The sequence below is a fragment of the Streptopelia decaocto genome (genome assembly GCF_964273445.1).
Source record: "Streptopelia decaocto genome assembly, chromosome: Z".
In the NCBI taxonomy this organism is placed as follows: domain Eukaryota; kingdom Metazoa; phylum Chordata; class Aves; order Columbiformes; family Columbidae; genus Streptopelia; species Streptopelia decaocto.
Window position 1 is genome coordinate 19,816,076 of NC_138657.1, and position 14,721 is coordinate 19,830,796.

A 14,721-nucleotide genomic window follows, 5' to 3' on the forward strand; every position below is an offset into this window, starting at 1 on the left:
ACAGATTGGGCTGGCAGAGCTGCCTCTGTCCCTGCAACAGGGAGTTTCCCACTACTGTTCCTTGCCCTGTCCTGCCACAGGACTTGGGCACAGCCAGTTTGGAGGCTTCACTGGACAGAGCCCCCTGTCTTTACCTGCTGCCAGGGTTCACAACCTGCTCTGTAGATCAGAGCTGCAAGCACAGCAGGAACTATTCTCATGGTACCAGCGCTCACAAGCTCCCATGCTCATCAAGCTCAGCATCTCCATGCCCAGCCTGATAAGCTAAGGCTCTGCCTGCATCTCCGCAGTGCTGTGGTGGTTCCTGTAGCTGCCGCGGGGAATCTGGTCCATGTCCATTAAGTACTGGCAGGTTCAAGAGTATAATACTACATCATTTATATGTCTAGAGACTGTATGTACTTGTGTAGTGTATTAGTAAAATGTATACAACAGACTGTGGTGTGTGCATGCTACTTGTAGTAAAATTAGAAAATAATAGTAAATATAGGCCTAAATAGTTTTTATGATCATTTTGAATTTGAAAACAGTTCTAAGAGCACAGTAGGTGTATTCAATATGCAACATGAGTTTATGAAACAAGTGTTATCAAATTTGTTGCGTTTTTAGGATAAAAATAAGCACTTAATACTCTGCTATACTTGAATGTGAATACTTGCAAAAGAAGACAGCAAACAAAGGGATTTTCATAAATAGTGCATAGGAGAAGTCTGGAAAAATGTCAGATAGCTTATTTGGGCCTGATTTTGATTAGAGATCCAGAAAAAGATGAAAACAAGACATTAATGAAACTTGTGAATAATATTAAGCAGAGAAATTGTTAGTGCAAATGAGGATAGACAAACATGAAACAAACAAGCAAAACCCCTGGAAACAGAGATGTCTGCCTCATAAACAAGATGAAACTTTTATGCAACAATTAGAAGCTGAAAGGAAGGAAATCTGTCTAAATTGGACAAGTTCCCTGAAGCCCAGAAACTGGGGAAATAATGAGTAGGAGAGTAGCTTGGGGTTTCTGTTTGTGTTGCAATACTAAGATATATATATGAAGGCAACCTGACAAAAAAAGTAACAGTAGTAATCCTTCCCTTGAAGGTTCTGCTGAGTAGTGCTTACAACCGTGCTGTGTTTTTATCAAGATAGTTTATGAAGCTCTGAAGTTTATACCATAGGACTTGGTGGGGTTTCTTCCGTCTAAAACAAAAAAGAAACCAGCACACTGAACTAGCAGAATTGAAACCTTGATTTTTTAAGCATGATTAATAGTGAGAAAACTTGATATTGTATGATTGTGTCTTAATGATCTACATGAAAGGTGTTAGGGTAGTGTGGTTACTTTCTCTATTGGTTTGCTATAAATGCCATGAATGCCATGCTCTTTAAGAAGGGAAAAGTGACAAATTAATAGGGAAGCTTGTGACCATTTTAGCATATAAGCTTTTAAAAAATAAACTTGAAATATAGTTGTGAGACTACGATAGGTATGTGGGATGAATCCTTGCATAATATGAATCATTCCCTGTATTGTTTGCTTTGCAACCTTTTTATTTTGGTAGGAGACTTATTTTCTTTAATGTTTCTATCCTTTGTTGCTGCCAGCTGGCTGATAATTGCTTGCTGTAGCTATTATTTAATGGTTTTCCTAGGAACTTATTTTACTTGCATCTTGATGATAAATGTTACTTTTTAGTGAGATATGACTAATGGATGAAATAATAAAATTTTTGTTTTCCTGGTGCTTGAACAGTGTATATGAAATGTTTGTAAGTTTTCATTCAGTTCCTGAAATCAGTAGCTGACAGGTGTTTGTTGTTGTTTTTTAATCTATTTGAATGTGTCTGGAATCCTGTAGGTTGCATGATGCTAGTTAATTTATTTTTTTTTCTCCGATTTATGTCTCTAGGGTAATCTTTTCTTCCTGGGTCGTGACAGATTATTACCTGTTTGTATTCAATGGGACGACGAATTCACTTTGTGGTCGACCCTCAGGGTTGGTGCTGCATGGGCCTGATTATCTTTGTCTGGCTGTACAATACAATCTTCATTCCAAAAGTGATCCTTTTTCCTCACTATGAAGAGGGACATATTTCACTTGTGGCAATTTTGTGTAAGTCAATTTAACTTAGTCCTTTTTCTACTAGTAAAGATAGTATCTGTGGGCAGGAATTAGCATGAATGAGAAAGGCCAGAAAATTAAGAATAAAATGAAGGTTAAAGAGGAAGGATAAAGGTGATAAGAGATATAAAGGAGATATAAGGGAGATAAGGGATAGGAGTACTGGGATGTGGCCTACATTTTTGTGTTCTGAGAAGCTGACCATTCATTTCAAAGGTGTTGTGGTAAAACTTGTTTGTAGGGAAACTGGGGAAAAGCATTAATATATCTTTCAGTTCCTATAGCTAGAACCTGTCGACATAATTTCAGACCTACAACTCTTAATTCTTGTCAGAATTTGGGAGGAATAATACTGATGGTTGACAAACTGGGTGTTATTAGTTTCATCGTACATCTCTAGATAAGTCAGCTGATATGAGTTAGGCTAATAGGTTTTGCTGGGGAGAATACTTGATTTATAACTAGACCCAATTTTAAAGTGAAGGTGGACCATTTGGAATGTCCTTTTACATAGAGGCTTTGAAGTGTAGAATGACTAGTACTTGTTTGATAAGACAAGGGAGGAACTTCTTCAATACAGTAGTAAAGTCATAGTGGCATCCTGCTGGTGCTATCAAAACAATGTTCACTCCTACTTTTTCCTCTGTCATCTTCAGACTGGGGAGCACTTAGTATTGTAGACTGTATCGCACCAGAAATATATCTGGAATTGAATGAGTAGGCTGAGTAATTTCCAACTCCATGCTGAGGCATCTATATTTTTGATGCAGTGTATAACAGATATTTTGTACACCTGAAAAGGCTAAAAAATGTTTTTTTTTTTTTCCAGGTTATTACTTCTGCTCATTGTTTTGTATAGCTTCATTACTAAGAGCCTCAGTAGCTGATCCGGGAAAGCTACCGGAAAACCCAAAGATTCCTATTACAGGTACATTCATTTGTTTCTGTATAATTGAATAAAAGTTATTTTAATGCCCTCAAAATAACTAGGAATAAATTTTATTTTGTGAGATTTGATGGAAACTATGAACTGTCTCTGCTGGAGTCTGTATTGTTAAAGAAATTAAAATTGGTATGTCACTGTCTTTAACCTGTAAATTTCTAGCACTTTCCCTTGTGTAGACTCAAAATTTCCTTTTCAGAACTTGTATTCCTTCAGAAGTTTAGTTATGTAGGAACTTCTGCTATGAAATTTTTCCATGGGAAGATTTATTTTTTTTTTTTTTACATTTGAGTCTTTCAAACATACTGCATATACCTCTAAGTTGATAATATTTAATAGAAAGTATTTAGAGATGATTACTCGTTACAATTCTACAGCTTTTTTTAAACTAAATTTATGAGATGTTGAAAAGGGTGGTAAAAGATACTCTTATGCTGGATTTTACCTGTGCATTTTTTACACATTTTTTTCAGTGTGTTATGTTAGTATTGGCTGTTAACCAAACAAATGTGATACTAATTTCAGTGTGTTGCTGTGAAGTAGCAATTCCCATATGGTGTTCAATGCTCCAGAAACTAGAGGAAATTTGAGACCTTAATAATTCTCCACAGAAAAAAACAATGTTTTTTGAACCATTTGATGCTATTAAGGTGCTTGTCTTATGCATAGAGCTTTTACATAGCAGTTTAGAATGATATAGGGCTATTAAACAGCATCAGTGTTGTCACATTAACGGAAAATACTTTTTGAATGTAGAAAATGTATCAAATGTAGTGAGGGTTGAATATTTTAGTCTTGTCTTGCAATGTGCTAGATGCCAGGAATAACAGTTTGCTCTCTCTTCCTGATGTTAGTGAGAATCTAGGGTGACGTGTTTGGAAACAGCATCTGTTTAGCCTCAGCACTGAAGTAACTATGTGCGCAAACTGGGCAGCAGATAGTAGGAAGGGATGTATCTCTCTGCATTTCAGATGTGAAACACTGATCATGGAAAATCTCATGTCAGTGTTCTTTCTGTTCCTGGTAACTGAGTCTTTGATCCAGTAAAACTAAAGGTGGCTCAGACTTGGGTTCTGCAGTCAGAGTTCTTGCTGCAGGAAGAACATGGGTTCTGAAACCTGAGCTGGAGAATGAAGGCACCTAGTACAGTTAAAATTATGTTTATGACTGAATGTTCATGTTCACCTGCAAAATACCATGGACCAGTACAAGTTCCCTTTGTGCACAAATGCTTCTTTCTCTTTTAAGAGATCCCTTTAAATAGCTCTTGAACCTGTTCATTCTCCATTAATTTCATACAGCAATGATACTTTATATGTATGTTTGAAGATGGAACACTTAGGCTTGACTGTGACATTTATATTATGGTTTGGTGTGGGCTAGATCAGGTTTTTTGTACTTTCTAAAGTAGCACTTCAGTTCTCTGGTATTCTATAGGTTGACAGGAAGATACATTTTTTGCGTGGTATAAATTGTATTAAAAAATCAGGTTGGGGTGTTTGTGAACTCTGCTAGTAGCTACCCTATTAGGGAGTGACACCTCTGTGACACTGGATTTATGGGAACAGATTGTATATCAGTTTCCATCTGGCATTATTACTAGTTTAATGATCTCAGATATTGGGCTTTTTTACTTCCAGTGTCCAAATGTTGTTTTGCAGCAAGAAAGATAAGATGAGAACTGCCTGCAGGTGGCTCAGAAGTACCAATTTTAACTTTATTTTGTTTACAAAAGGACAGTGCTTTACTGTTTAAAATTGTAAAATTTCAGAATGCCCTTTTTTTTTTTTTTTTGGTCCCCTGGGATTTAAAAAAAAAATTCTGTGTCAAAGAAATGTCTATTTCAGTAGAAACAACCAAAGTATTTAAGATTCTCAGTAGAATACATATGCTTTTGTGAATGGAAGTATGACAGTGTTAGTGTGAGTTTTTTGCATGTGAAGATGAACTTTCTGAATATGTAATTTGAATTCTCATTTTCAAAGGCTTCCTCTAATTTGGGTGGTGCAATTTGAGATAAATAATAGCTAAACTGTGCAATAATAGTTCCTGGTAGTTTCAGCTACTCGATATCTCTGGAAATGAACTTAAGGAGTCTCACACTGAGCATCCAAAAATAGTGTATATTTTAAAATACAAGCCTGTCTTTTATCTGTTCTTTGGTTGCCTTATGTGTAAAACTCCATTTTGTGAGATGCATGCCTTAAGATGCTTTGCGGTGGAAGATGTTCCTGGAGTGTTCATTGAGTATTTTATTTTAGTTAGCTAGCTTTGACAAATCTGAGTAGCAGTATTTCTTCAGGAGGTTTTGGATTGGCAGGGAGATTGTACAATGGTTCTGTCTAGCAGATGTGTTTTTTCACAGAAGACATGTAAGAAGATAATTGAATTGTATTCCTTGTTTGAGTGGCAGCTTTTGTGCCGTAGTAGTCACTCCTTAGAGATATATATAGGAGGGGAGAGGATTTTCAAGAAGAAAACTGGCACAGAATGGCAAGAATATCTTCCAGTTTATTTAAGGTGACAGTGGGAAAAACGTTTTTTAAATGCTGCCTACCCTTGTCAGGTCATATTAAGATTTTCTTAATCTTTGAATCACTAGCATATAGATTTTTCATAAGCATGCTGGACTGTGTTTAAATCTTTTTAAGATGTCTTTACATTTTCTCTTAGAACGAGAATATTGGGAATTATGCAACAAGTGCAATATGATGAGACCAAAGCGTTCTCACCATTGCAGTCGTTGCGGACATTGTGTGAGGAGGATGGATCACCACTGTCCTTGGTAAGACCAGGACATATGTTCTAACAATTTACTGTTGTTTGAATGAATAATTTCAAAATTTATGGTCTTGAGTATTGCTCATTTGTCATATTTCTTTCCAAGTAGTGCTTAATCATTAGGCATTTAGAGCAGGGTAAGAGCAGCTTTGAGAGTTTCTTACCTCTACAAGTAAAACTGACAGTAAGAAGTATTGTAGTGTAACATTTTATCATTGTCAAATTGTTACCTGCCATATAGTTTTGAAAGATTGATGTATTTTGTTTAAAGAATTGGAATTTTTAATCCTAAAACTGATCTCAACATAATTAGCATGTTGAAGATTTATTTCATTTATTCCGGTTTAGTTTCTGATGCAGGAAAATATATTTTTTGTAGGAAATCAAACAATATTTTTGTTTCTTGGGTTAAATAAACCTTTAAATTTCAGCATACAAGGGCATGCTCTTTATAATAATAAAAATAGATCATGGTTTAAGACAGTTTCTATTTTTTTACTTTACGGATTGGCCGTTCTGAGTAGAAATATTATTGACTTATACCACGCTCCAATTGTCATAGCCTCTCTGATTTTGTAGTGAAATTGCTTATTTTGATGTTTTCTAACTAGTTTCAGTCAAAACAAACTAATCTGGCTAAAATTCTCTATGTAAACTGATTGTAGCTTAAAATAAAAATAAACATTTCTGTCAGTAGTTCTGAGGTATGGTATCCTGCAAGATGGCAATGATGGCAAAGGACATCAGGTGATGTCACCATCAGATTGTGGTGACATCAGGATCCTCTTGTTTTGATTTAGCCATTTTTTAAATCACCGTTTTTGTCAATTGCTACTTCAAAAAATGGTGCCAGTATAGTACTTTTGTCGTTATGGCTTAGCTTGTTGCTGATGTCTGTGCCAATGCTTGTGTGAAATTGCAACCTGACCATTTTTGCATCAGTGTAACTTCTGTGAAGCAGACTAGACCTAGATTTAAAAAAATTTTAATCTCGTACTTGATATTTCTAGAATCCTTGTGATTCTTTTACTAGTATATGTTGGAGTATGCAGAAGATTTCTGAATGGAGATGCCTGTTCTGTCTTCTGTGTCTTAGGCTCCTTCCTTAGTCATACTTGTTTGTCATTGGGGTACCCTGTAATCACATTTATTTCAAACCATTAATTTGCATTTCTGGTTTTTGGACTGTACATAGTTCACAACCGGTGAAATCTTTTGAGTAGCAGAAGATAGTTCATATTACTATGAAATTTTGCAGATTTTTAAAAAATAGTTTTGTTACTTGAGTAGTACTTAAAAGTCTAGTAGTATCTTCACTATATGAAGATATGGGGAAATATATCTCCTTTTCTAAGCAGTGATCTCAGTAATGCAACCTATACTTGAGTGTAAGGAAACCACTCCATGGTAACTGCCATCTCTAACGTACAGACCGTCACTTTGACTAAGAATGGAGTGATTAGTCAGTAGTTCTTACATTTACTCCTTAAATAATCATAACTTCTCTTATTCACAATATCATAACTGCAGTGTTAAAGTCTTGATGTTTCTGTCTTTATGTATACAATTTGTTTTCTGCAGGATTAATAATTGTGTTGGTGAAGACAATCATTGGCTGTTTTTACAGCTTTGTTTCTACACTCAGATCCTTAGCTTGTATACACTGATACTTGATTTCTGTCATTACTACTACTTTTTGCCTCTGAAAAAAGAAAACTGGGTAAGAATCTGTTTTCTCTATGAAGTGTCTAAATAGCTAGTACTGCAATGTAATTTATTTTTGTGTATAGTTATTGCATGTTTCTGCTTGGTCAGTTGTTAGTAGTGAAAAGAGTTCATCTAGGTGTATGCTATCAAGCAAGCAAACTGATTTATGGTAAGTAACCAAGTATTGTTATAAAAGGGTATATGATTTCTGTGTCTTAAAAATACAACATTAGTTTTCTTGGAAATCTAGGAAAGGAGGACAGAAACAGGTTTCTTTAGAAGGGATTAGTGAATACTGGGAAGAAGCAATGTAACTACTTTAGGTGTATTCATATTTAATTTTACTTTCTCTGGAGTAGATTTATTCAGAGTATATATCTACCCTAAGTCCCTATTTAAAAATGCTGACATTACCAGAAAAAATGAGAAAAAATCATCCGATCATTCTTAAAGGAGAAAAATATACATGGGTTCTGAAGTATTATCTTGTGTTGCTTTGAAAAGATCACATGGGCTAAGGGAGAATTAAGCTCAATTTGTTTTATTTAGACTCTGTTCCTTTATCACATTCCAGCATCTTGGCATCAGCAAAAAGCAAGTGAACATGCATACAGAGAAAATGAACTTAAGAATTGGAGCAGAGTGAAAAATTACGGAATTTCTCATTATGAAATTGAAATTGAAAAGTATCTGTGTTTGGTGCTCATTTATGATGATTATCTCTAATGTTCAGAATATTCAAGAGGTATGCTTGAAAGCCGCTGGATGCTTGAAAGTACTAGAGCAGCAAAGCTGATACATTTTCTTTTGAATAAAATGTTACAAGATTTTGCTCGTAAAGAAACTTTAAACTTCTACCCAAAATCTGAAATGGCTGTTGTATTTTTACTAGATTATAACAAATACAAGCACACTAAAGAGAAAAACCTAGAAAACAAGTTTAAAACATATTCAAAATTAGATAACATTTCAGATGTCTTAAGTGAAGAGACTAAGACCATCCCAGAAACTTGTAGTGTACTCTACGTTTTGTTGAGATTTTTTCCAAGTACTGAAGTGCTGCAGATTTTTTTTTAACTGTATTTTGATGTGGCATCCCAGCATACTCTGTTGTGGTGACATAACACATGTCCTTCAAGGCAGCTTGAAATTGGCCTTTGATTATGGGTAAGGCAAGTCACATTTTCCATTTTGTTGAACAACTTAAGTTTATTGCATTATTTTGTATCCTAAATGGTATAAAATAATAATATTAAACTTCCTGAAAAATTCTCCGTCTGGAAAAGAATGGAGCATAGCCTTCCAAGCTTCTATTTGCTCCTATGTCAGTCTGAAGTAGATGTAATGTTCCCAAGAAAGCTTATGTGAAGATGATGTGTCAAAAGAGAGCTGAAAATGTAGGAACACTATATGTCCTCCTTCGATTGTCCAGAACTGATAAAAGTATTCTATTCGAGTTGGTATATGCCAAGTTTTTATCATATGGAATGTACCAAAGTTGAGGATTTTTGCAAATCTCTCAACATAATTTCTGTTCTAAAGGATTTTCATTTTAAATTTTTTTAATCTATAGAAATATTTCCATGTAAATGGTTTAAGGGACTCCAGAAATACGGAAAAACAAAGAATTTGCTGTCTACTTGGAGAATCTTTCCATAGACAATGTCCTGTAAACAGAGACAGACCTGTAAAATGCATCTCTTAAAATGGAGTACTCACATTTTTCACTTTGTTTCCAGTTTGTTGCAGATGGGCTTTTCGTATTTACCTTACAGGAGTTGTGAGATTTGGGGGAGCCATTTTGATTTGTTGTAGCTGTGTTCAAATTAAAAGGGATATGAAATTGCAGTCTTTCTCTGTTAGTGAAGAAATTTGTCAACTAAGAAAAATTTCTTACGGACGTTACATTTTAGAGCTTTGGAAAGTTAATATTTTTGAAAGATAACTAAGTGTAAATGTCTTTGCTTCTAGTTTCAGTAGCTTTTAAATTTTTTTTTTCATTTATAAACTAAGTTAGCTTACAACATTTCTTGACTGAGTAATCTTATTCTTTCTGTATTCTGAAGGCTTCCCACGCATAGGGTTTGCAGGTTTCAAGTGCAAGCGCTTCTCTGTGCTGTTGAATGGAATATTGGATTGAGTATTGCAGTGCTTCTAGAAGGAGCGTTATTTTCCAGAGATAAAGTCTTTGTAGTAAATGTGTTGGTGGTGCTTCTCTAATAGTGTAATTTAATGGTAGAATATTTTCTTTTTATTGTGAGAGTCCCCTGAGTGCTCTTAGTTAGTAAGTACATTGTGTTTTTAAAAAAAGAACCCAAGTTCTGTTTGTTAGAGAGCCAAAGTATTTGCTTGGAGATGGTCTGTACATGGTCTGTTTACTTCATACAGTTTGTAGCCTCTGAAGGGGTAATAATAGTTGTTAATAATAACAGCTGAAAAATGAATATGTATAAAACTTTGGTCTTGATGGTTTAACGAGGTTAAGACTTTCAGAGAGAAGCCTACTTTTAATACCTACCTTTCAGAAGATGTGACAGGTTAGCAAGCAGAATATTAATACCTGTGCAGTAATTATTTTAACCCAGTTTAATGTAGTTGCCTGCAGAGTGGATCAGGTTTGCATGTTTGTCTGGCTGAATTTACACAAAGATGTGGAAGAAATTGAGTACTTTGTTCTGTTTGGTTTAGTTTTGTTTTCTTTTAGCTGTGAGTTTTTTTTGCTTTATGAGTTTGCGTATGTGGACACTTCAAATGACACTTTTGAAAAAACAGGATCAGTGTTACAGTATATAACATTGTGCCCTCAGAGAGATAAAATGTTTACACTGTATAGAAAAACTTAGTAGACACAGCAGATCTGGTCTGTTTAGACCTTTGTTAAGTCTAGTGTTACACTAAACAGTATTTAGCTTTCTCAGTTTTTCAGCTGCAGGATTGGGGTGCACACAGTGAAGTACAGAAAGTTAATAATAATTTATTTGGGCATCTAGTCAATATATCTACCTGTAAGATGACATCAGAGCCCTATAAAACTGATTTTTTTGAGTGTTGGTCATTATTCTTTTAGTCTTTGTAGATTAATTGGAGCTGAAGTACCACAGCGTTCCAGGGACCTCAGTACTTTCTGCCTTTCATGGAAGCACTGTTCTTTGTCAAAATTTTGGCTGTAACCAAGAGCTTATATTTTCTGAATTGACAGAGACTAGTGTTAAGCACAGATTCAAAAAAACGTTGTTGTTGTTGTTGTTGTTGTTTTTTCTAAACAGCCATTGGTAATTAGCTTACTTCCTGCTCATTAAAATACTTTTGAATTTTTTGGTGTTGTGCCTTCATCTTAATTTTTATTCTTTGGATATAAAATAGTACACAACACAGAAGCTGTAGAATTAAAATTGCTTTTAATGCTTTTGTGAAATACTCATTTTTTCACAGTCCTGATTAATGCATTATGAAGGTGGGATCACTATATGCATGTTAATATATCCTGAATGAAAACTTGCGGTTTTATTTTTAAAGAGTTAAGTAAGAAAAGCCCAAGTGTACTAAGGTAAGGTCATAGCTTTAAGGCTGTTGGAGGGAGCCATTTCCATATAGATGCAATCTTTCAGCTTCAGGTTTTATAGCAGAAAATTGCTGCATAGTATTCTTGGCTCTTGTAATCTGTACACTGTTAGAAACATGGATTGTGGTTATTGCCCCGGTTGTCCAGCAGGAGGAGTACCATTACTGCTAGAAATGAAGGAAATTATAAATACATTTTGTATGTGAGATCCTAGCAGAAGAAAAATCTATAATTTGAATTAAACAGCTTATGAATTCCTCTGCAAGCTTTGATGATTTTCAGAGGCTAAGACTGGAGCATTCTGAATTTTGCATCTTAATTAAATAACATCAAGGTCAGGAAGCTGAATCCTTTGGGAAGTATTCAGTCTTGGGGACAGTGAGATCAGAAGAGTGACTCCATGACTACGTAGTTGCTCTCTATGTGGCTGTGGTGGCACAGATTCTAGACACAGCATGCCAAGTAGCAGCAAAAATAAATGTTTTGGCAGTATATTTTGTGTGATTCATAGAAGGTTCTTAATCTTTTCAGCAAAAGCTTTGCTGATAAATTTTGTTTGCTAGAGATGTTGCTGTAATAGAATGATTGTCACTTGAAAAAACACTGACATGTAAAACCCTAAACCTTTTTGCTCTAGTTTACTTTTATTTTGTTCTCAGTTATGTGGTTATCCATTGTATATTATGAAAATACTGTTACTTAATTTTTTAAGTATTTTGAACTGTATGGGTAGAAAGGGGAGGAAACATAAAGGAGGAAGCATTGTGGCAATATCAGCCTGCTCCATCTTGGGACTCAGCTTTCCTAATTCCAAACAAAAGGTGTTGGAAAATGTTAATCAGGCTTTGTGAGGAGATTATTTACAGTAATATTTATTTCAATAATATGTATTAACTAATATTATTTAAAATCTGGAAATATGTATAATCCAGTGTACATTTATATTGTAAAGAGAATGTATAGGAAACCTTTTTTCTTATGGTCACAAAATGACCTACAAGGATGTGTGAGTTTAAAAAGGATAAAATACATCAAAATTTTCCTTTTCAGGGTTATGCAAAACCGACCTAACCCTTTCCTCCCTTATAATTGTAAGGAGAGTATATGAATAATGAATTAAGTTTAGAAAGTAGGTACATGGTCTGAAAAAAAAATTAAAAAAAATATATATATGTATTTAGGAACAACTGAGAGGATAGCATTTTTTTAAAACTTAATATCCTGATAGTGTCATTTTATATGAAAATTGTATGGCATTTTCTTAAATTCTGTTCTAGTCTGAAATGATTTCGGAATTACTGCTTTGGCTTGAACTCTATGTAGACAATAATTTTTGGAATCAGAGAGCTATTTCCATTTTCACTTGAAACGAAATCAGTAATGAATCAGACTGGAAAATTACTCATTTAGTAGAATTGAAGTAGTCCTGAATCAAAAAGTGCTTTACATAAACATCTGTTGTTATTAATAATAAATATCTCTACAAAAGAGCTTATTAGAATGCAGCTTGTGTTCTGTGAAATAATTGCTCCTTTTTTTTTTTTTTTTAACATTAGTGAATTTTCTCCCTTGTCTATCTCCTTCCTCTTTCTTACTGCAAAACCTCATCTGGATTTTTTTTTTTTTTTTTTAATTTATTTATTTTACAGTCTGGCTTTGTTCTGTGTTCTATACTGGTTTTCTGCCAGGTTGATAGACTGACTTCATCATGAGACTGGGACAGACATCCTGGGCATTTACGACTGAAAATATAAAAGCATGTGTTACCATGAGATATCCCTTCCCCAAGAGAAAGATCAAGTATCTTAATATATTTTGTCAGTATATTAATTTCTGTGTAGATAATATTTCAGTAAAGAATCAAGATTAAATAAATGAATCTTAGATTGTAAATTAAAATTTAAGAAAGTTGTTTTTCACTTTGTCTCTTCTGGAACAGACAGAATAGTCCTGTGTTGATCCTGCTGAAAGCTCTTTTTTAAAGGAATGCTGTAAACCCTTGAAAATGACAACCCAAAACTGCAAATGACAGGGACTCATTAAATGTTTTTATGTTTTTGTTGCTGTTTTTGTCAGCAAGGTAAAAAGGAAGTTGAATTTGTAAGCAGTCGTCATATCATTGATTATGATCTTGAGCTGAACCCGTCATTGGCTTTTGACGGCTGTCCTTTATGATAGCATAAAGCTATAATAGCTCTTTTCCTGGTCAGTGGTAGCCTTCATTGCAGGTATCATCCATAGCAGTTGATGCTCACAAATGAAGACATGGCATATGTTCTGCAGTGGGGTTGAGGAAGTCTTGTGTGAAATTGTCATGGAGACTGACTTTCTGTGGAATGTTTTAGTGTTGCCTGTTAAGATAAAGATGCCAGATCGCATGGCTTGTAGTCTGTTCCTAAATATCCAATTGTAATCCAATTCCTAAACAGACCTACACTTTGTTTCTTATTTTGTGACATGTTTCTATTGTACACATGTCTGTCAATATTTGTAAGCAGCCAAGAATCCTTACAGTTTGATTGGATGGCTAAAAGTAGTGACTAAAGGGAACTTAAAAACTCTTAGAACAGTCAACAGCCTGGGTGGAGGGCATGTCTGAACTGGGTAGGAAATGCTGACTAGAAAAACAATGGGATCAGCCTGTGTGAACTGAAATTTTGACAAAGCAGTCAGGCTGTGATGTTGACAAAAAAGAGAAAAGGGGGCTATCAGAAGGGCAGCGCACACATTGTTAAGAGTGTGCATTTAACATCTGTGTTGAGGCCACAAGTGTCAGCCTGGCCCAACGTGGAAAAAAACTGCTATGGCATAAAACCCTATTGTGCCATGAGAGAGCATTCACACATTGGTGATGCTAACTTAGTGCGTTTATGCATTGTGGCTCAGTCTGTGTAGTTCCTTTTCTCAGCACAGATAGTGTGATTTCGGAGCTTGGGGGGCAGGCTGTCTCAGTACTCCCCATTCACTGAGACTGGCAAGTCCTAGATGGTGTATGAACATTGAGGATCTTTTCAAAATACATTGAAAGAGGCATTAACTTCATAATTATTGGCTGGTCTTGGGGGTTGATTTATTATAGCTTTGATTTGTTTTCTTAACTGGCAGAAATAGAATTTCACAGGATCATTTTGGTTGGAAGAGACCGTTGAGATCCATCGACGTGGATTGTCGAGTCCAACCATAACCTAACTCTAGCACTAAACCATGTACCTAAGAACCTTGTCTAAACGCCTTTTAAACACCTCCAGGGTTGGTGACTCCACCACTTTCCTGGGCAGCCTGTTCCAATGCCTGACAACCCTTTCTGTGAAGAATTTTTTCCTAATATCAAATCTGAACCTCCCCTGGCACAACTTGAGGCCATTTCCTCTTGTCCTATCACTTGCTATTCGGGAGAAGAGACCAACACCCTCCATGCTACAACCTCCTTCCAGGTAGTTGCAGACAGCGATAATGTCTCCCCTCAGCCTCCTTTTCTCCAGGCTAAACAGACCCAGCTTCCCAAGATGCTCCTCATCAGACTCCTCATCAGACTTGCTTCGTCACCCTCCTCTCCACTCTCTCTAGCACTTCAGTGTCCCAAAACTGAACACAGGATTCAAGGTGCGGCCT

At 35.4% G+C, this 14,721-nt stretch overlaps 1 protein-coding gene across 2 annotated transcripts in view; it reads left to right on the top strand.

Moving 5' to 3' along the window:
- Positions 1-14,721, top strand: part of ZDHHC21 (zDHHC palmitoyltransferase 21) — a 47,583-nt gene that overhangs the window by 7,163 nt on the left and 25,699 nt on the right. For both annotated transcript variants that reach the window (XM_082074976.1, XM_082074977.1), the window contains exons 3-6: positions 1,904-2,107; positions 2,946-3,044; positions 5,733-5,844; positions 7,422-7,560. In XM_082074976.1, coding sequence (XP_081931102.1) covers positions 1,954-2,107; positions 2,946-3,044; positions 5,733-5,844; positions 7,422-7,560 — 504 coding nt within the window. In that variant the 5' untranslated portion in view covers positions 1,904-1,953. The remainder of the gene's footprint in view (positions 1-1,903; positions 2,108-2,945; positions 3,045-5,732; positions 5,845-7,421; positions 7,561-14,721) is intronic.